The 20,840-nt window shown below is 46.9% G+C and overlaps 6 protein-coding genes across 6 annotated transcripts; 4 read left to right on the forward strand and 2 right to left on the reverse strand.

Annotated features, from left to right (window-relative positions):
- Nucleotides 1-319: 319 nt before the first annotated feature.
- Nucleotides 320-1,892, forward strand: nsdD (GATA-type sexual development transcription factor NsdD; the record flags this gene model as incomplete). Its single annotated transcript, XM_032045226.1, has 3 exons — nt 320-1,132; nt 1,232-1,561; nt 1,683-1,892. The coding sequence occupies 3 exons, from the start codon at nt 320-322 to the stop codon at nt 1,890-1,892; spliced, it is 1,353 nt and encodes a 450-aa protein (XP_031897270.1).
- Nucleotides 1,893-6,912: 5,020 nt separating this feature from the next.
- On the reverse strand, nt 6,913-7,600 carry BDW43DRAFT_163161 (uncharacterized protein). The gene has a single exon (XM_032038618.1). The coding sequence runs from the start codon at nt 7,458-7,460 to the stop codon at nt 7,068-7,070; it is 393 nt and encodes a 130-aa protein (XP_031897271.1). The 5' UTR covers nt 7,461-7,600; the 3' UTR covers nt 6,913-7,067.
- A 3,747-nt stretch (nt 7,601-11,347) lies between these two features.
- BDW43DRAFT_285408 (macro domain-containing protein) lies at nt 11,348-13,322 on the forward strand. Its single transcript, XM_032042922.1, has 2 exons — nt 11,348-12,137; nt 12,190-13,322. Exons 1-2 carry the CDS (start codon nt 11,503-11,505, stop codon nt 12,596-12,598), a joined length of 1,044 nt encoding a protein of 347 aa, XP_031897272.1. The 5' UTR covers nt 11,348-11,502; the 3' UTR covers nt 12,599-13,322.
- A 1,018-nt stretch (nt 13,323-14,340) lies between these two features.
- BDW43DRAFT_313916 (fungal specific transcription factor domain-containing protein) lies at nt 14,341-16,341 on the reverse strand (the record flags this gene model as incomplete). The annotated part of the gene is made up of 3 exons (XM_032047696.1): nt 14,341-15,187; nt 15,249-15,686; nt 15,743-16,341. 3 exons carry the CDS (start codon nt 16,339-16,341, stop codon nt 14,341-14,343), a joined length of 1,884 nt encoding a protein of 627 aa, XP_031897273.1.
- Nucleotides 16,342-16,958: 617 nt separating this feature from the next.
- On the forward strand, nt 16,959-18,275 carry BDW43DRAFT_321435 (aspartate aminotransferase family protein; the record flags this gene model as incomplete). The annotated part of the gene is made up of 1 exon (XM_032049328.1): nt 16,959-18,275. The coding sequence occupies one exon, from the start codon at nt 16,959-16,961 to the stop codon at nt 18,273-18,275; it is 1,317 nt and encodes a 438-aa protein (XP_031897274.1).
- Nucleotides 18,276-19,654: 1,379 nt separating this feature from the next.
- On the forward strand, nt 19,655-20,780 carry BDW43DRAFT_163195 (putative mitochondrial inner membrane protease subunit Imp2). Its single transcript, XM_032038619.1, has 2 exons — nt 19,655-20,207; nt 20,308-20,780. Exons 1-2 carry the CDS (start codon nt 19,747-19,749, stop codon nt 20,678-20,680), a joined length of 834 nt encoding a protein of 277 aa, XP_031897275.1. The 5' UTR covers nt 19,655-19,746; the 3' UTR covers nt 20,681-20,780.
- The last annotated feature ends 60 nt before the right edge of the window (nt 20,781-20,840 follow it).

Genomic DNA, 20,840 nt, shown 5'->3' on the forward strand with positions numbered 1-20,840 from the left:
ACTGATGGTGGATGAGGTCAAAGAACGAAATCGCGAAGATATAATTGGAACCACTGGCGTGATGGGGTCATTGGAAGCCGGCCATAGGCACAGGTTCGTACCTTGTTTTCCCGACCTGTAATCGGTCGTCAACGTCTTGGTGTTGCAAGCGTCAGAAATTAGTCAAGGGTACATGTACTAATTTGTATCTTCTCGGACACATAGGGACCATCTACCAGCTCTCAGTTTCATAGGAAAAGACGGATCTGGATATCCCCCCAAACGTCCTGCTGCACCAGGCCATACCACATCACCCGGGTCTCTTCTCAGTCCAACAAGCATGTATTCGGGCCAACCGTTACCATACTCTTACTCAACGTCGTCCGCCAGCGCAGCCTCTGTGCAACCTGGGTATATCTCGCCTCCAGAATTGCGGCGTGCGCTCGAGGAAGAAAAAGAGAAACAACAGCCGCAAAGGCAATCGCTTCCATCCATCCACGAGGCGTTAGGGAATGATAACCCTCTTCCATATCCTGCACCTACATCGGCGGCTCCCCAGCAAGCTCACCATGCACCACATTCGCATCTTTTGTCATCAAACGTTATGGGACGGCCGACCGGCGAAGCACCGTCGGGACCAGCGAATCCATTTTCAAATGGAACATCATCAGGGTCTTTTATGCGGGACTCCGCTTATCCCCCATCCCAGCTACAAGCGGAGGCATCTCGGGCAAGTCTAGCATCGGTCACCACTCAAGATTCGAGAAACCCCTCGATCCAATCGCTCAGTTCGGGAAAGTCGCCCACACAAAGCGCAAAAACAGGGATTACTTCGATCGCAGGCTCGCAGGCCGGATCTGGCTATGAGTACAGTGCTCCTACTTCTGCGGGAAGCATCGCATCTCCCAACGGCTATGGCGCGTTTCCGCAGAACTACTCTTTCCAATCGCAACCCCCGCCTAATGCGCCAACGTACCCGGTTGCGTATGACGCTCGGCCTTACGGTCCTACATGGAAACCAGGCGTACCCGAAACCGCACGTGTGGATGAAATGAAGGCCGGGATTGCGGGTCGTGCTATTGCGGGACAGATCCCGGGCGATTCTGTCAAGCGGCACCTAGAGGTCTACGATGTGGAGACATCGCTAAATGAGGTATGTGGTCTTTATTGCGAAAGGAAAAAAAAAAAAAAAAAAAAAAAGTGGCGCTCGTATGGCCACTGAGTCCAGGTTTCAGTTGGCTAATTTGAGTAGATTGCCGAGATAAGCACCCGCACATTGGAATTTTCTCGACACTACGCTGCCAGGGCGCACCAGACCCAGCGTTCCGGTCCTGTGATAGGATCTCTACCCTCTTTACAGGAAGTGGAGGAGATGCTTAGTGTTCAGCGCCGGAATCATGATGCCCTGCTCCGTATACGAACCGCAGTTGTGAACCAAGAGCATGCATTAGCGGAGCAAATGGCCCAAAGAAAAGCTTTCAAAACCGGTGGGGTCCGTGACGATGACCACATGGCAATGTACCAAGACGAATACAAGGGAAGTGGCGGCTTTGCCGGACCAGATGCGAAGAAGCGACGAGGGGTACGTTTACCCTCCCCCCCTTTTTGTTTTCTTTGGATGGCTAGGTCTTGATGTCCCACTATACTATGATCACTCCGTTAATACACCATTTCCCATTCGCTGTCACTAACACGAGTTATAGAAAGCAGCCCCTCCCGGCCGTTGCCACAGTTGCAACCGAGCTGAGACACCCGAATGGCGCCGTGGTCCAGATGGTGCCCGGACCTTGTGTAACGCATGTGGCTTGCACTACGCCAAGCTAACGCGCAAGATGGGTGCTAAACAGGCATCGTCCTTGGGTTCCAATCTTAAACCTAAGACTCTTGACTCCGCATCTCCAACTGGCCGTTGACATGTTAGCCCTCTTTTTTACCTGGCGTTGAAACAAAAAAGGCTTTGGGATTTAGAAGTGTCCGGCGTTCTGTGCCCTCTTTTCCGCGTTAATCATAAACCTCTTCTGTTGGTGTCATTTCTGATAATTCTCCTTGGACATGATACAGTTCGATTTGATTTGGGCTTCGGGATTTCTTTTCAGGGGCGGTTATGGAATATTCCGAGCATGTTGGACTTTTTATCTTCTTGTCCGATTGGTTGTTGGAGTTTACTTTTTTAATACCCCCTCGCACGTTGTGGGAAAAAGGCATCTGGATAGACTTTCGTTCTGGTTATTGTGACGTTTCTGTGGGACAAGCATGTACACAGTTCTTTCTTCTTTCTTGCCTTGGTTGTTCCCCGGTTTTTTCTTGCTTTTTTGCGACTTTGTTACAATTATACCCCAGTTACCCACCCCCTAACCCTCTGTGATTGTCTTACAACTCCCATACGATGTTGCTCATGCACTCACGTCTCTCCTTGGGAAATTAAGAAGCGCTCTACTTGATGCAGTGATTAATGTAACTCTACTTGAAAAAGTTGATTGGTAGCGGATAAATTTATATGTATGTGAATACAAATCACGCGGGGACATGTCCGATCCCTTGCAGCGTCCATAGCATCATCATACCCCAGCCTATGGGCCGGTGATGGCGGCGAATATCACAGATGGTCTGATCAAGATGGCAATCTCCTACCCGAGGTCTGGATCAAGATGCAAGGTGTATTTTCCAAGTCGGAATTTTCTTCCATAGATCAGCCACTGCCGTCATTCCACAGGATCTCAAGTCTCCGGCGATCGATCGTGTTTGCCCCCTCGTATAAAAATTTCCCTTTTTTGGGTAAATAGAGGCCACTTCTTTGGTCAGGAGTGCACCGTCCCGCTACGAACACTGGGCCACATCTAGGCAGGTATAAGGCCACATGGATCTCGGCACCTCTTGCCGTACGTCATATATTTTCCTCAGGTAAGGCTCTACGGACTATTCTCGGTGGCAAGGGGGGGGGAATTCGTATCTCACGTAAGAGTTCCAACTTTTGCCATCAGATCGAGATAGCCTCTTTCACCCGGGCCATATGTTCGTCCTGCCCAAAACAGTATAGTATATACAATTCACGTAATCACTAAATCAGGCCAGACTCCATGATTTGATTGGCTATATTCCCGCCAAGATGCACTAGAACGGACTAGAACCACCTCACGGGATTGGGTCGAATATGGCATGATCGGCCTCAATCTTTTCTTCTTTTAGCTTTCTTATCGGCTTCCGCGGAAAAGCCGACATGTAGATGGGATGTTGTTGAGAAATTTTAAGGTTGATAGAATTTTCGTTTTTATTTTAGTCCGGACGATATTCATCTTAAAAGGTTTGGCTGGGGGTGATGATTGGTTTAGGTGTGTGTGGTGGTGATTCAAGGGGGCGCAAACGCGACTATCGAAATCGATCGGGATCTGATCTCAATCTCAATCTCATCTCATCTCTCATCTTGCATGAAGACCGCTCCAACCGATCATGGCTTATGTCTTGGACGCCACCAGATAGCGGCCCCGACTATTTCCTGACTCACCGCTGATCTAGTAAAATACATTCAAGGGAATACGCAATGCAATGTTTCCCACGGAGTTGATGGTCTGTTCTCCTGAGGTGGTTTTGCTCTTCTACAATTTGCGGTTTTCAGTTGGTGCAACATTTAATTAGGTTTGCGAGATTGCGATCTCCTTGTTCAATTTGACTCAAGAGAGAAGAAGCAAAGTTTAATTCTTTACAAGATCTTCTGTATGTGTAGTATGCCTTGTTCTTTTATTCAATTTTATATCTTCATGCTTAACCTAGATAGTTGGCTTATATACAGTACGTACATAAGGTCTATCTACTGTACCTTGCTCCATAAATACATTATACAGATACATACTCGGTACATACATACGTCCATCCATTCCATTCATCCATCCATCCGTCCATACATACACATACACAATTCCTTTCATTACAAATTACATATACCTAATACTGTACCCAACCGAATAGGCGTGTACATACATATGTACGCCTTTCTATACATACCGCTACTTTCTGAGGTATACCCATACCCTAATGTAACAACAAGCAACGTCCAGTAATTGGAATTAACCTGCCGTGTACATCCGTGCCTCACTACCCGACATGATTCCAAATCACCTCAATCATGCCACCCTCTAGCCTAGGCGGTACTAGTAGATGTGAATCCTTTCAGCTGAGGAATTTCCATTTTAGGCAACTCGCTGTCCTATCATCAGTCCCTAGGTTGGTTTGGTTTGGTTCCATCCATGGAGCTCCTCCGAGACCCGGTCGGTCGGGTCCCATGCTCTTACTAACCTCCTACTCTATACGTCATATGGACTGTTTTCTGGAATGTTAGGGTTTGTTTTTCTTACCATGCTAATTAGGCCGTAACTTTGTCTACTAATTACTGTGGGGTAGATATAGATATAGGTATTCCTAGTTTTGAGGCCAACTGTCCACACAGCAGTGTTCTGTATCCATAATTAGCTAGCTACTCCCTAAGTATAGCACCCCCCACAAGAACCCTAAAAATGATCCCCTGAGTCCAACTTCAGACTGATTATTTGACCCTTCCAGCGCTAGATCCGCATCGCTCACTGCACCGAGAGACCATTCGCGCGGTGTCTGGTCTAGGGATGAAAAGGAGAGGCCGAATTGACTGGATTGATCGACCATAGTATTGAACATTCGGGCAAGGTAGATCTGCACCACGATGCTTGACTGATAGCCCAATTCAGACAAGCGATCCGGGCGGCACCAGTTCTAAATGGCAAGAAAAAAAAAGATGTGGGGTATACAAATGCACTTCCTTGACCGACCTCTGCTGAACCCATTGTGGCTGTGTACTTGCGACACGCGTATAATGCGTGTGTACATGCATGGCGTGTACTGCACTCCAGTGCAACTCACGGTACTTCAATCGACGAAGTTCGTTAGTTAGGTGAATTATAGGTCAGGGTGGCCCAACGATTTCGCATCACAAGATTTGATTGACTGGGCTTACTAGCCGGTATTCAAACTACCGGACTGGGTCCAGCGGGAACATCCCCAAGGTTTAGTTGTAACTCGTGGTTTATTCGAAAAATTTTTTTTAGTGGGGGTAGGGGGGTGAGATTCAGTCCCCACCGCATCCCAGATATGCAGAAAGGCAGATACAATGAGATACAATGAGGTGACTCTTTAGGTATCCTTCAACCTTTGTGCGCTTACCTCTCTCTCTTTTTTTTTCTTTTTTTTTTTTCCTGCACCTTTCTCATCTTGCTAGGGGTCGGGCTCCTCGGGGAGGAAAAGGACCCGTTATAGGGGAGTTGTAGATCTATCTACGTTGGTTTCAGACCGTCTTTGGTTGGTTTGGTTCTGGCTCCCATGTTTGGGGTCATCTTGATTTGAGAAAGAGATATTTGGGGAATCGGGAAGTTTCCGGTCTCTGTGTGTTGTTTTCGATGACCTTTTTGTTGCACTACCTAGAGGTGTGGACAATTGTTTGTACGTATTTCTGTATGTATATACATACGGCAAGAAGTTCAGCCCAATTCGACTTGTTATGGAAGTTGACCTAGCCTGCGGTGCTACATCCATGGCTAGTCAGTTTCACTCGATCAGTTCTGTTTTAAAGACGAACGCAAGCTAGTAACAAAAACATACATATGCTGTGGGACAGGAATGGAACACGGGAGCTGAGAATCATGGGAAAGTCCGACAGCTTATCCATGGCCTGCGTATCAGATTGGCAGGGATGGTTGTTACACGGGCTCAGGCGGTTGGATATTATTTATGCATCTACTTCTATCTTACGTCTGGTAGGTCGGTTTATAGAGGATGTAAAAGGAATTTTACAGACCAAGTGTATCTTTCTTTGTCTTTTTCTTTTTTAAGGCAAAGGTCTGTACCTGTATGAATGTACATATTCCGGAGCACTCCGATGATGTATGTATGTGTATGAAAAAAGAAAGCGCTCCAAAGGTCCCATAAAAATAGCCCCAAACTATTCAAGTTGAACTCAAACTTAGCTCCGGAATGACCGGGAGACCGCAAATAATCCCTGCGATAATCAGACCGGACTATATAATACACACCCCTGAGAAAGAAAAAAAAATTGGGGTCCCTAAGATGAGACACGACCCGAACACGAGGAGATTTTCTTATTTAGCAAAATAGAAATTTTTGCTGAATGGTTCGAAGAGTCTGCATACAGCACAGGCGCCTCCTAGTGCAGAGTCATATGTATGAGTTAAATGGAGTGTACTATAAATTAATGGAATTTGATAGGGCCGAGGGAAATAACAACTTCGAAATTAACCTTAGGTACGGGAAGTATATGGAAACTATTAGGACACTATTCCGGTCTAGATAATTTGAAGCTACCATAAATTCCTCAACGAGATAATATATGCGAGGATTCTATCTTTTAATTCCCGTGTCAATAATATTGACGAGGCCTCTATTTGGAATTCAAGAGATACGTTCTGACTATTCCATCGGCCGCATACCAGCGAAGAAACACCGAGACCAGGCATAAGGCGATCCGAATGCATTTGAACGACGACCCCTGATTCACTCGTTCACTCCACCGGCAAATCCCGGGCCACATACGTAAAATGGACGGGGCGACGCTGGGAAATTTTTCACACCAATAATGGAGCATGCGACCATCGTGAACTAGATGGACTAGATCTAGGTCCATGGCTTTTTGGGTCCAAAGCGCTGCTTGGATCGGTGCCAAGTGGAGCAGCCCAAGGCGGCTGTTTATCGTTCTTTGGGTGGAAGTCAAAGCCGCGATCGCCGGGTGAGAGATCTCCATTATCGGAATCAGATCGTTATGGGTCCTTGAAGCTTGGGGTGGACTTTTTTTTTTTTTTTTTTTTGGCTTCTAAGTTCCAAGAGCAAAATCGAAAAGGTGATAGGTAAAATTTCTAAGGAACAATGAAAAATCCAGTTGCTGTACGGTGGAATTGTTTTTTCTTTTTTTATTTGCCTTCGCATATTGGAACTTGGAATTCTATTGGCTCTGTGAAGGATCCGAGTGTTTGCATAGTGCTTCAAGATCCACTCACTAGAGATCGTTGAGTGTTTAGCTTCGATCACTAGTTCAAGATCTCTACCACCTTCTCTTATTTTATTTTTGTTTTTATATTTATTTCTTTTTTCTTTTTCTTTATTTGCTCGGTTTCGCTAGGGTTCGGTAAGCGATCCTGTCTTCGTTGCCGAAGAGGCAGAGAGGCATTTATTAACAAAGAGAGAGAGAGAGATAATAGGACTTCCCCAAGCTTTCGGTACACTCTCTCACATTGGATTGGGAACGCCCTGTCGGTGAAGGGAGCTCGTCCTGATACGCAAGGGATACATTGACAGCTGTCATTGATAAGACCTGTCAATTTCACCCGAAAACGGTGGCGCTCGAGGCAGCCGAAAGGCAGCGGCATCACAACATTGTAATAATAAATGTACACATACGAACATATAATACCGGACAGTAACCCGGAAGGTATTGAGGTCTTGACCATCGAATGCCCCCTTTAGGATATCGCAAGGGGAAGAAACAGAAATAATATACATATGCAATCGACACGTATCTTGCATATCATAATCAGTTCTAAATGTCAGCTGCAAGAGAGGTGTGTGGCTATGCCGCGAATCTGCATGCATATCAAAATCCTGGAGTTTTTCATGTCCTGGAAAGGGAAAGCTGACACCTGCGAGCCCCCGGTGCCCTTGCATTAGATTGCCGGGATAGGCGGTCGTTCCGAGAGATCGGTTCAATGTGCAATTTACAATAGGTTCTTATATGCATATGGATAGTGAGGCGTGGTCCTGTGATATAGTCTTCATAGACTCCTTAAGTCGTTTACATATCACCGTTGACATAATTTGCAGGACCGGAGGACAGATGCACCATCAAGATTCGCTCGCTCGGACCGTTGACTGTCAGAATTGCATTGCGGGGATCTCATACTCTTCCCAGACAAAATCCTTTATCAGTATATTAGGTCTGGTATCATATCCCCAGCCTCACTCTCATACTCCATCCTGTGTCTGCAAGGAGAGTTGTTATTTCGATATTACACAATAGGCAGGGAATAGACAAGAAACCAAGCTAACGAAGCTTCTTAGATTGGAAAGCCGAGTTCGCATATAATTTGATATGCAATTTATCCCTGATTGAAAAGCTCCTGGAGAATTTGATGGAATAATTCGCTCAATTGGGCAATCGCTGCTAGGATGACAGCGTTGCGACGTTAGTCTTGCGGTGTGCCGTCTCCTGCGAAGGAGTTCGGGACGAACTAAGAGAGCCTCCTGTGATGGGTGGGATTTGACCCCATGTGATCTTTCTAGCCTAGAGACTCGGGCAAACCATACTGAGCAAAGAGGATGGGGACAAGGTCCATCCCGTCGACAATTTTCAGCTACCGGAAGCTTACGTTCGGCCAAAGTCTCTGAGTAGACGCCTCTCAAGGCATACCTCTCGCCTCGTGGCTCTCGGGCATCTGCGATGGTTGTTCGGGGCGCGAAATAATAGCAAGGGCACCATGCCGAACAGAAATATGATCCAGAAGCTTACCATAGACACTTTCAGAGTTTCCAATATCGCCAGCCCGAGTCAGCTCAGTGACCGACTAAGAAGTATCATAACTAGGGCAGCGAAGTGTCAGGAATTTGGTACTGTGAAAATACTGGCGGTTTGTATGAAATTCACAGCGATATTCGGGGCATCGAAAACAAGCAGTATGGACGATCACGCAATCTTAGTGGAAAGCCGAAGTACAGAGACACCAATCATTCCATAACAGATCAGGCATGCGATACGCTCAACGTTAGAGCTAGTTATATTAGATGTACTGTACACTTTTTTTCAGGAGAAGCTAAAGGAGTCATCACTTCTGCCACCAACATGGATTTCAGTACGACTGAAGAATCTCAATCCGTTGAGCTGACGGAGGAGCAATCTGTATTTAGGGGACCTCTAGAAAATAACGAAAAGACATAAGCGTAGTTAGGAGGATAAGTCTTGATATATAGATGGTAAATTTAGCTACTGTGGTTTTGGGAGTAATGTCTTGGTGAATGGCCGGTGATTGCCGGTATTAGTACTTTCTATTCCCAATTTCGGTGGCTTAGTGTATTGACACTTCCCTATTCCTAGCATAGTGCTTCCATTAAGGATGTATAGTCCCAAATCCTAGATTTCAACATATCCCTCAGATGACTCCCCTAAACCTTTATTTACCCATATCGAGCCTAATATCTCCTGATTGAAAACAGATCCCAACCCAAAATTTGCATACGTTCCTGCTAAATACAAACGTTCCCATCAGAAAGCCCAGAGTCCATTCCCAACCCTGTCCCATAGGGCCTCCCCTATTTTTGAGGCCCTGTATTTCCTTTAATTTGCCACTTCTTTTACCCAATCAGTTTATTACATTAGCACAGGATTCATCATTCGGCAAGGCTCGAAAATATATATTCAATGATCTGTCTGGCGATGAATTGGCTTTCATATGACAAATATCATCCCAATTCAAGATAATTATTTCAATTAATTAAATTGTGTTAGCTTAGGATTCGTTAGAGCTCAAAGATATATCCTATAACCTGTCTGTATAGGTAAAGATTATACATAAACTGGATAGGTCTAGAAATAATTTACTAGCTGCCACCACTACAGAGCATAGCCTCTTCCTAATCCCTGTTGTAATGAGGATAATCAGGGCAGGCTAGCTCAACACCTGAGGTACCGCCATACCGGAGCAGTAAGCCAAGTCTATATTACCAGTGGAATGACAGCCCTCTACCTATCTAGATTCCTAGCCTACCACTACTAGCAATCACATGATAACAATTATAATTTTAATGTCACGGTGTGACCTCTGGGTGCATTCGGAATCTTAACCGCTGCGTTATCAGCAAGAGGCTAGGATACAAAGCCTTTGGCTTTGTACTGGACTCACATATATAATTCAGGCAGGCAGGTAGGTGTTGTCACGGATTGAGGTTTAGGCAATCAGTGAATGAGCGGTAGTCATGTAAACTTTGTCCATAAGGGCAACACAATAGCTTCATGTTTTCTTTTCTTTTCCTCTCTTTAGTTTAGTCTCTTGGTGATAGACTACCTAATCAACTATTGATTCAGCTGAGTCCCTTACAGGTGTGCCCGCAGGCACACCGTGACATTTAATTTATAAATAATGCGTGAATCAACTAAAGTACATTAGTTCAGAATTTGTTAAGGTTTAAAGATATATCCTTTATTCTATCTATATAATGTCAAGGATTGCCCCTGGGATTAGCAATTCAATACATAAGTGTCAAGGGAGCCTACTATTCAGGGAAGAGGATCTGTCAACTAGGTAAGGATACTCAGGCCAAAGGAGTAGAAGGATCAAAGGCAGAAAGTAAATGCTATTCAGACAGGAGACTGATTCTTGACCTCCTCCTCCTCCTCCTCCTCCTCCTCCTACTACTACTACTACTAACGATTCGCTAATTTATAGTTGAAGGCTCTGCGCCTAAAGGATGCAGAATCCCTATTGGAAACCAAACCATTGTATGGCCTGATGTTCCTCATCGGTGGCCGATTGTCCATGCACCTGGGTCAAGGTATCCTGTACGGTCATCAGTCCGAATCGCTATCCGATCTGTGACAATAAGCCTTTCTACTAGGTGAAAAGACCTACTATAATCAACTCCGAGCAGAGTTGATTTCCCAGTCGCAGTATATATAGTATTGCAACATGCTATAGTGGCCTTAAGTCTAAAGGCTTACCCGTGACATATAGATAAAGATCATATAAAAAGCAGATATGTTTAGAGATGGTTTACTACCTTTAAAAAATAAATATAATTCTAACCAATTAGAGCATGTTAGTCAGGGGAAGAGCGTTGGGTCACGTGATACCTCAATCCGACAATGGCAGAATAAAAAGCTAATTCGATACAGCTGGGCTCATAACCCGGAGATACGTCATCAGGCAATCTAGTCAATTACGAATCGGCATCTTAACGAACAATAGGTCCTCGGATCGAAACAGAGGCATGCTAACCTTTTTTGTGCCTCTTTTTTTTTTCTTTTTCTTTGTGAGAGCTAGCCTCTTGATATTTTATTTTCTTGAATAATAGCCCTCTGTACGTTGTAGTAAGAGGCTGTTTTTTTTTTTTCTTTTGTGAACAATTGACCCAAAATAGCTAGCTTTCCTGCCCGATTATTTTTAACTGTTGCCTACTTGGGATCCTCATGTTGAACTCCCTTGGCTATGGGAATCTGCTAGACAGTCCAATTGCAGTCATTGTTGCACGCGGATAAGATCTTTATCGATAACGAATCATGTGCTATCACGTGTGGGGAGCCCCCCCCACCACCACCAGCGATGACAGCTCCATCAGCATCACCATAAAAGGGTCTTTGTGTTGTTCAGATCAGAATCGGAGTTGCTTCTTAGTTCAGCTTATCAAGTGCCGACTAGGACTAATCCTTGGCCCCTTGATTGCCTAGTCTTTTCCCGATATAAGTCCACTCCAACCGAGGCCTTCCTCGAGACGGGATTCGACAACATGGCGTCCGCATACGTGCCCATTACGGAAGTCCCTACTGTTTCTCTGTTGTACAAGCTGGGTCGTCTGATTCCAGTCTCTGACCCCATATCACAGCCATCAAGAACATTCAATGACATCATCTCCCTTATACGTAATGACATAACCAAACTGCAAGGCGTCGATTGCATTGTCAATGCCGCAAATAGATCCCTCCTTGGAGGTGGCGGTGTGGACGGTGCTATCCATCGCGCGGCCGGCCCCAGTCTCCTACAGGAGTGCCGAGAGTTAGATGGTTGCAGAACCGGCGACGTAAAGATAACATCGGCTTACAATCTCCCGTGCAAGAGGGTCATCCACACCGTCGGGCCTATCTACCAGTACGAATTACGTGGGGGGGATGATCGACCGGAGGCTTTGCTACGGAGCTGCTACCGACGGAGCCTCGAGCTTGCCGTGGAGAACGATATGAAGAGCATCGCATTCTCGGCAATCAGCACCGGCGTGTACGGCTACCCTAGCCACGAAGCTGCTCAGGCTGCTCTCGACGAGACTCGAATGTTCCTAGAGAACCCGAACAATATTGGAAAATTGGAAAGGATCATATTCTGTAACTTTGAACGTAAGGATGAGATTGCGTATGAGGAGTCGATCCCGTAAGTGCTGCTCATGTTTTTCGACCTTCATGGTGTCTCTGACAGGCACTAGCTCGTTCTTTCCTCCGGTGGAGCAGGATATCCCGAGCAGCAGTGGTCAGAAAGTTGAATCTCAATCAACCGCGGACGGTGAGTCTTCGCCGTCGCTAGACTTGCTCGCAGCCAAGCTCCCTGACCCGCCTACCGTGGACCCCACCTTGGACGGCCAGCCGGGAGGCAAGAAACAGAAGGTTAACACAACGGACGGACAGAGCAATAAGTTCCACACAGAGGATAGGAGCGAGGATGACTGGGAGGAAGTCGATAAGTCGGAGGACGGCCGGACTGAGAGACTTGATGATGAACCTGTTGAGGTCAACAGACCACCCTCTGCGGCAGACGTTCAGAGTGTCCAATCCAGTGGCATAATCGACATGACCGATTCTCAGTCAACAGGAAGCTTATTGGGAAAGGACTGGTAACTGTGACCAATGCTTCCTGAACGTTTATGAACGAATGCTTGTGATGAATTGGCGTTGGATGCATACGTACTTAGTTTGAAATGGACGGCGTTACTTCTTTCCTCTCTGCTGCAAATGAGTTCGATACAATACTTTTGATGGAGCATCTTGTCCGTCACGCTTCCACTTTTTACCCCATTATTAACATTTTCTTGACTCCGCAAGAATGTGGAAATCGTTCTTCCATTGTCTACCTCTTGTGTTTCTCAGTATAGCTTCCTATCCTTCCTTGTACCTCAGCAGAGCGAAGTTCATATTACTCTTCTTCTGATATAATCCCCACATCTTCAGTCTTAATCTAAACTGTCCTTTTACGAAAGGCCAAGACATACCATATATCGGACTATACAAACAGAAACACAGGCCATCCGAAGATCGGGCTATCTGGCCATTCCTTATGATATCGTTGATCCTTCCCAGCGCGGCCTTTTATCTCTTCTCCATTGCATACCTACAGCTCCTCGAGAGCCCAGCCGTGAAACCACTCTTCATATCTTGAGTGAAACTCAGTCATTGGACCACCTCTAGCTATCTCCCGTTCAAATGAACTCCATTACACTGTCGAGAACTTACTGAAACTTTACCACCCTTACCCAATATCTGGTCAAACTTCTCCCAAGAAACACCCTATCTTGCCCTTTACCCCCGATAAAGCATCTGCTGGAAAGACCTACGCAGCCTCCCGACCATATCTGGCCGTACAACAGGATCCATGTCCTGTTGTATTTTCCTATTCATAAGTTACCCTCCGTACAGCCTCCTAAATCTTCTCAATCTGACCGCCAACAGTATTACTCTCTTTCCCCGGATCATCACCACCAATCTCCACCCTTGGGTCGCTTGGATACGACAACCCCGCCAGCGAGTCGTAGAGCTCCCACTCCGTGAACCTCTCAAGAAGCAATCACAGCACCGTCATCAGCGCAGAAGCAAGACTCAAATTCACTGCATCCCGAATGGCCGCGTTATCAACCAAAACGGGCTTCTGGATCCGTCCGTAAGATAAAGTGGGTCCCAATTGGCCAGGTCCCGAGGAAGGGTTTCCAAATTCACAACGCCGTTTATTTGATTGGAGTTTTATTGAAGGTTATAAAGGGATGGAAGTAGACGCCTGCGTTGAAGGTATCTAGGAGCTTGGATATGGTCATTGGTCCGAGGGAACGGGGGAAAGTTGAGTAGTGGTGAGGGTGTTGTTGGAGGTTGACGGTGTGCCAGTTTCGGTCTTAGCGATGCTGAAGATAAAATCGATCATTTTAGGGTGGGACTATTGTGGGCAGTGCATTAGGATGGATTTCGGGGCTGTTGGAGTTGGTCATGCGGTTTGGAGGAAGACGCCGGAGCCGTAGGCGATACTGTAGGGGTTTGGGGCGCGGAGTTGCGTGATTATCTATTGTAGGGGATGTTTTAATTCTGGTCGAGGTGGCATTTTAGGAGTTCGCTGATGGGTCGAATTGAGCTAGATATTGTTTAATTTTAATTCTATATCTACTGGGTAGTGGGCCAGAAGATGTTGTAGCTTCGAGAATGGAGAACGTACTATTGTTAGGGCAAACTATGCTGAACCGGGTAACAGTAACCCTAGTCACTACTAGCATAATTGAGTAATAGAACACTCGGAAGAGAACTATGAGACTGAAATGCGCACACGGATAGACATGAAAAATCAGGGAAACGCTTAAAGCCCATTGACACAGAACGCCAGACTAAAGTTCAATCGTATCTGTCGGTCTGGGAAATCCGATGAGTAACTCATCCAGTAATGAGGGGTTGTAAATATCAAGATGTTCCTGGAAATCAGGCAGAGAAGACATCAAGGATTCGCCTTCTACTTCGGCGGAACCTAATTTCTCGACCAAATCGCTGCAACTAGCCAGACAGTTATCTGCAAGATCCCAGCCAAATTTGTCATTGTGTGATCTTAGCATGCTGATCATATCTTTGGCAAGTTTAAGAGGAGCATTGGAGCTTGAGTTCCTCCTAAGACCGCTTCGAAGCAAGAAGGTGGTGGCGGAGGTCAAAGAAAAGGCGTGGACAGGGATCCAAAACCCGCGAAGATGGGACTCATCGAGCTCCTCTACTAGATGAACGATTTCCTCAGCTGCCCGTTGTGCTTGCGTATAGAAGGGAGAGGTAGTGACGTCGCCAACTTGCGTGATACCCGCGTTGAGGTCCAGCTGGATACGCCTGAGAAGAAGCTTGACTGCCAGGTAGGCTAGTCGAAAGTTTGCTGCCCCTGGGGAACTTAGGTGTGTGCCGCGGAGGATAACGCGGCGACTATCATCGCTCAAAGATTCTTCCCAGTCGGTGAGAAGCCGCTCAAGGTCCACGGCAGACGTTTCTGGTGGACAGAATGTGCTCTTGGAGACCTTGTAAACATGCTCTAGATAACGGCCCAGCACTTCCGTCAGTGTTGTTAAAGAGATAAAGATAGAAGCAGCTGCAAGTTGGGAATATGAGGCACTAGGGGAACACAGGTCGTCCATGGTTGGAAAGGGCACGTCGCATTGAGCACCGTGAATTTGAAGGGGGGTTCCGTATGCCAAACTGCACCTGTACCGATGTGTTAGGATACACCACACAAGAAACAGATACTTAGAGAGATGTCCAGTACCAGCGATCATGTATAGCAACCAGCCACCAAATCCGGACTCTGAACTTTTTCTCCACCGGGCGAATATTCCAATTGGATGGATCCCGATTTAAGCCTAGAGCATTGGACAGGGCCACTGCAGTCCCAACCATTCCCCCATTGCCGAATATCGAAGTACTTGGCCTTCCGCAAACGTTCAGAATAATCGCCATCACAGTTGATATTCCGGGGGACAAGAACAGCTCCGAGTGGAGAGCTTCGTTCGCCTGGTTCCAGATAAACCGGATATCAGGAAAGCGATCGGAACGCAAAATGGGCGAATTCTCCCAGTAGATCAGGGCGTTGGCATACAAATTGCAGAGAAGGGCCGGTGAAATATTCTCTTTATGCGTGTAATAGATATTCCGAAAAGACATCTCATCAAATATGGGAAAGCATATATTGGCATGACGAAAGAACCTACAGGTTCCGGGTAAGCAGGCCTTGAACAACCGCGAGTCTAGTTGACTACTCACAGGTCCACCACATCACTGACCACTGGCTCAAGGTATTTTTCAATGAACTCGCACTTTGTAGCCGGAAGAGACTGGTTTGCCGAAACTCCCAATGGTCGTCTAGGAACAGTGTTGAACAACACTGGCCTTACAGGCCGACTCGAGCTCGGATTCGTCCGAATTATACGTCGTCGCCGAGCATCTGGGACGGTGGAGAGGTAGCTTTCCAGGACATCGTTATCTTCGGCAACTGCTGGACTGACTATGTGAGAGCTATCGTCGCCAGGCTCGGTAACAATGCCAACTAGATTGGAGAGAGTTTCCTCCCGGGTATAATTCTCATGATTGGAAGGATACGACATCTCCAGACTCGCTGTGGGTCTGCTAACAACGTGTGAGTCATGCGCCGTTGACGTACTAGCTACATTCACCGGTCGAAAAAGGGCCTGTTGGCTAGGAAGAGAGCTTGCCGTCGAAAATTTGTTCCCTCTTGGTGGACCTGCCGTTCTGGGCGCCTGTCTTGGTCGGGCTGCCAACTTCCGCGGCGAAGCTATGGATCTCCGTTGAAAGCTATCGCCTAGCTGTAGATAGATACAATCGGTACCATGAGCCTGACACATGATGCATATGCCGGACAAATCTCTTGTCCTGCAGCGGGACTTGCGCTTTTTGCAGGGTAGACAAGCGGGATATAGATGAGACCGATACGGTCTGGCTTCGGTGCTGTCTTTCTCATCACGAACAGGATCTCTCTCCATCTGAGCGGGTACTCTATCTTGATCCCGGTAAGTGAAGGTGAGGTTGGAACCTGCAACAATAATCCAAGTGGGGGAGGGGAGACAGGAGGAAAGACTAGGAGTATCGTGGCCCTCCGCGGCAAACCCCGCGGCAAAATCCGTCAACGTTCGTCCACCGGTCGTTTATACACCCACCAGACAGGAGAAGTGCTCTCACCTTTGTTGCCTATCGGGATTGGTCAAGATGATACATCAAGATAGGCCATGTAGAGCCAGCGCTGGGATCTATTTGTGTGATCCGCGGCCAAATCTAGAGTATGCCATAACACTGACTCGCCGTGGAACACCTGACCGCGGCGTGCTCAATACCTAGGATATAAATGAGAAGGCAGTCCAAGAGGGATATCTAATCATTCTTTCTACCCCTCACCTACCGTCTATCTTAGACGATCATCTCTTTCATCGCTCTAAATCTCCAGTTTAACCAAACTATACAAACCATGGCATCGGATACTGCCGCATTCTTCTCCATGGCGGACAAATACTTGATGAGAACGGGCGTTCCCTTATCCTCCGTTATCATCACAAAGGCAAAGGGAACTAGACTTTACGATATCAACAACAGGCAGATCCTTGACTTCACCTCCGGCCAAATGAGTTCCCTGCTGGGACACTCCCATCCGGAAATTGTCGAGGTAGTCCAAAAGTACATCGCAGAGCTCGACCACCTTATAAGCAACATGGTCACGTATCCTGTCGTCGAGCTCGCCGAACGCCTAGCCCGCTTTCTCCCTGGGCCTCTAGAAAAATCCTTCTTCCTAAACACAGGTTCCGAATCTACAGAAGCCGCCATCAAGATCGCCAAATGCTACACGGGCAAATTCGAAATCGTCGCTTTCGCCGCAAGCTACCACGGGTTGACCCAGGGCTCAGGCTCCGCAACCTACTCCACCGGCCGCAAAAGAGGAGGGCCCTGCATGCCAGGCCAGCTTTCCTTCCCAGCACCCTACGCCTATCGCTCTCCTTTCCGCAAACCCGACGGTTCGTATGACTGGGAGACAGAGATGGATTTCGGCTGGTCAATGATTGACCGACAGAGCGTTGGCTCCCTGGCTGCCTTTATCATGGAGCCCATTCTATCCACCGGCGGAATCCTCGATCTTCCAGTGGGATATCTGCAGCGCATGAGTATAGAGTGCAAGAAGCGCGACATGCTGATCATCATGGATGAGGCCCAAACTGGAGTCGGTCGAACCGGCCATATGTTCGCTTTCGAACGAGACGGCATTGTACCTGATATCCTGGCTCTATCTAAGACTCTCGGGTGCGGTCTCCCTCTAGCATCCGTCAGCACAACCGCGGAAATCGACCGCGGGTGCAGAGAAGCCGGTTTTCTGTGGCTCACTACGCATCTTAATGATCCTCTTACTGCTGCAGTGGGGAACAAGGTGCTTGAGATCGTCGAACGAGATAATATCTGCCAGCGCGCTGCGGAGCGCGGTGCGCAGTTGCGTGAGGGACTCCTCAAGTTGCAGGAGAAGTATTGGTGTATTGGGGATATCCGAGGCCGGGGTCTCCTGCAAGGTATCGAAATAATCTCCGATGCTGAAACAAAGGCTCCTGGGCCGGATCTCGGACAGGTAATTTCGGACCGGGCTATGGTGTGCGGTCTTTCTTGTAATATAGTTAATCTTCCGGGTATGGGTGGTGTTTTTCGCTTGGCTCCTCCTGTTACTGTTACGGCTGGGGAGATTGAGAAGGGGTTGAAAATCCTGGATGAGGCTTTTGGTTATGCCTTGAACGAGAAAAGGGTCTAAACTGTCGTGAGAGTTGTCTAAGATTGGAAATAGCCTTTGTACTTACTTGTATGAAGAGGGGTATGCTTAGGACGATACTATCCAAATAGCAAAGATCTAGGTGTATTATGGATAGCTTATAGTAGCTTTAACCGTGAGTACGGCTGATGGTAATCACCAATGCCCCCTATTGCTTTTTTTTTTTTCCTTTTTGTTTTTGTCCTATTCATACTAGCCATTCTGCTAGCCTACTTGATATCGTGTATGGGTTCGAAAGAGCGAAGAGGGAGGGGGGATAGAAGAGGGAAAAAAATACCACAGATATATGATATTAAAACGAGAGGAGGCGCACAACCCTAAATATGCACACCTCTTTCTACAAGGTTATAGATACATAGATACATAGATACATAGATACATAAAATATCAGAAAGGCAGTTGAAGATGATATTCTTATTACGATGTAGCAAGACGCATTAACATTCAACCCAAGCGATCCAAAGTTATACCCTTTTCAAAACTCTCTTCTCCTGGCCAATGCCTAGGAACAGTCCAATGTTTAGAGATGCTCCACCGAGCGCGATGAATTGTACATGTGGAGACCTTTCTCACTGGGATTACCATAGACCCATGTTATCGAAGTACTATCCATGTTTGATCTGATAATCCACAGCTGGTACTGATAATAACCCCATATATATGTGGAAGAGGTATAGACTTGCCTTGGGCTTGGCCGCGCAGGACAAGATAAACAAAATTAAGGTTAAACAATGTAAGCTTGGTCTCTTTTGCCACGGTCAATGCCACTGAGGAAGTTGTTCAACGTGTTTCCGCAACGTTATTCCACCCTTCGATGCAACAAGAGGCCGATGCTCTGCTTGGCGCATCGATATGACCTATGCTGAATCCTACTAGTAGCTTTATGGGCTTTAGGCTTCATCTAATTTCAAATATCATCATAATAAATCCCCTAGGTACTTGACTTCTTAACGAAACTCATGGCAAAATAAAGGCGAAGTGCAGGTTATTCTTAGAAGAAGCCCTATCCGGATACCTACGACTCCTCCGAAGAGTTGGAACGAACCCGAGGGTTTCTGCAATAATTATGTCGCCACAGAGATAGCAACAAGGTTCTTTACACCAGCGAGGGGCATTTATGGACAGCTAAGGAATCTGCTCTCTGATAATTTACCTATACGTTATGGACAAAATAGGTATTACTCAGCATACATTGCTTACGCATTTATTCAATTTATGAACATAAGGCAAACACTGCAAACAATAGCTCACCTCCGATATCACCGTGAGATAGCACGATATACAAGCCTCAACTTTATAAATTGCTCTCCAGCTCTACCCAAATCGACCATTGAACAGCTCATCATAAAAAGCGCAATCGAAGCCTGCAACCAATCTCGCCATACCATCCCTCTCCGCAACTTCAATGGTCCCGTAACATTAACACGCGACACCAACAAAAGATCCGACCCTGATGCCGATAAAACTAAACTCATCACGAAAGGCCCCGGGCCCCAGGATCCAGATCCTTACACCCGACGTCGCAAAAGCGCGATCATCATCCCCACCAACACCAACACCCTCACCTGCCCCGTCTCCATCCACCCAACCCTCCCCCAAGCCACCTCGCAAACCATTCTCCTTCTTCTCGCACTTTCGAAGTCGCTGCGCGACGCTCCCCGTTCCTCTACGTAGAGGCTTCCGTATTTTTCGCATTTTAGCGCCCATCCTCCCGATTGGACTCTTCTTCTCCGAGCATGTCCTTGGGGTCATGTGGGTTAGCGGGCCGTCAATGACGCCCTACCTCAATGAGGATTATGACCTGATGCACACGAAGCGCGATATGGTACTTGTGAACATGTGGCCGTGGGGTGGAGCGGGTTGGCCCTGGGAGCGGACGAGGAGGTTAGAGAGGGGGATGATTGTTACCTTTCGGTACGTTTTATTCTTCGTTCTTGGAAGTGGCGAAGCTGGACTGGTGTTCTTTCCAGAAGTGTTGGGGGACTATTTACTGACGATGCGCATCTCTGTTTAGGTCGCCGGCTAATCCGGGCCATATTGCTATCAAACGTGTGGTTGGGCTTCCTGGGGATCGGATTACGACTCGGGAACCGTGTATGAAACCCTCGCAGATCGTGCCTTTTAATCATGTTTGGTTGGAAGGTGATGCGGAGGATCCAAAGAGGTCACTTGATAGTAATACTTATGGGCCTGTGAGTATTAGTCTGATTACAGGTAGGGTGATGGCTGTGACATGGCCGCGGTTTAGGTTGCTAAAATGGTCGGACTGGGAGAAGGGGCTTGTCGAGGGTGATGATGAGCGCAGGTTAGGGGATAATTATCGGCAGGAGGTAAGAGACCGTGTATCGAAAGAGGCCGTTAAGTTGGAACGGCCTATCTTGTCATAAAATTTTCCAACTTGGTTGCCATAGTAGTTAATTTGTACTGTACATAAGGCTCACTATTAAAATGCAGGTATGAATGTGTAAAAGGTGGGAAAAACTAGGGCGACGAGCGTAAGAAGCACATGATGGAGTCAAGTAGAAGACCCGAAATAGCGGGTTCAAG

This window comes from Aspergillus alliaceus (genome assembly GCF_009176365.1).
Source record: "Aspergillus alliaceus strain CBS 536.65 unplaced genomic scaffold BDW43scaffold_42, whole genome shotgun sequence".
Taxonomy (NCBI): domain Eukaryota; kingdom Fungi; phylum Ascomycota; class Eurotiomycetes; order Eurotiales; family Aspergillaceae; genus Aspergillus; species Aspergillus alliaceus.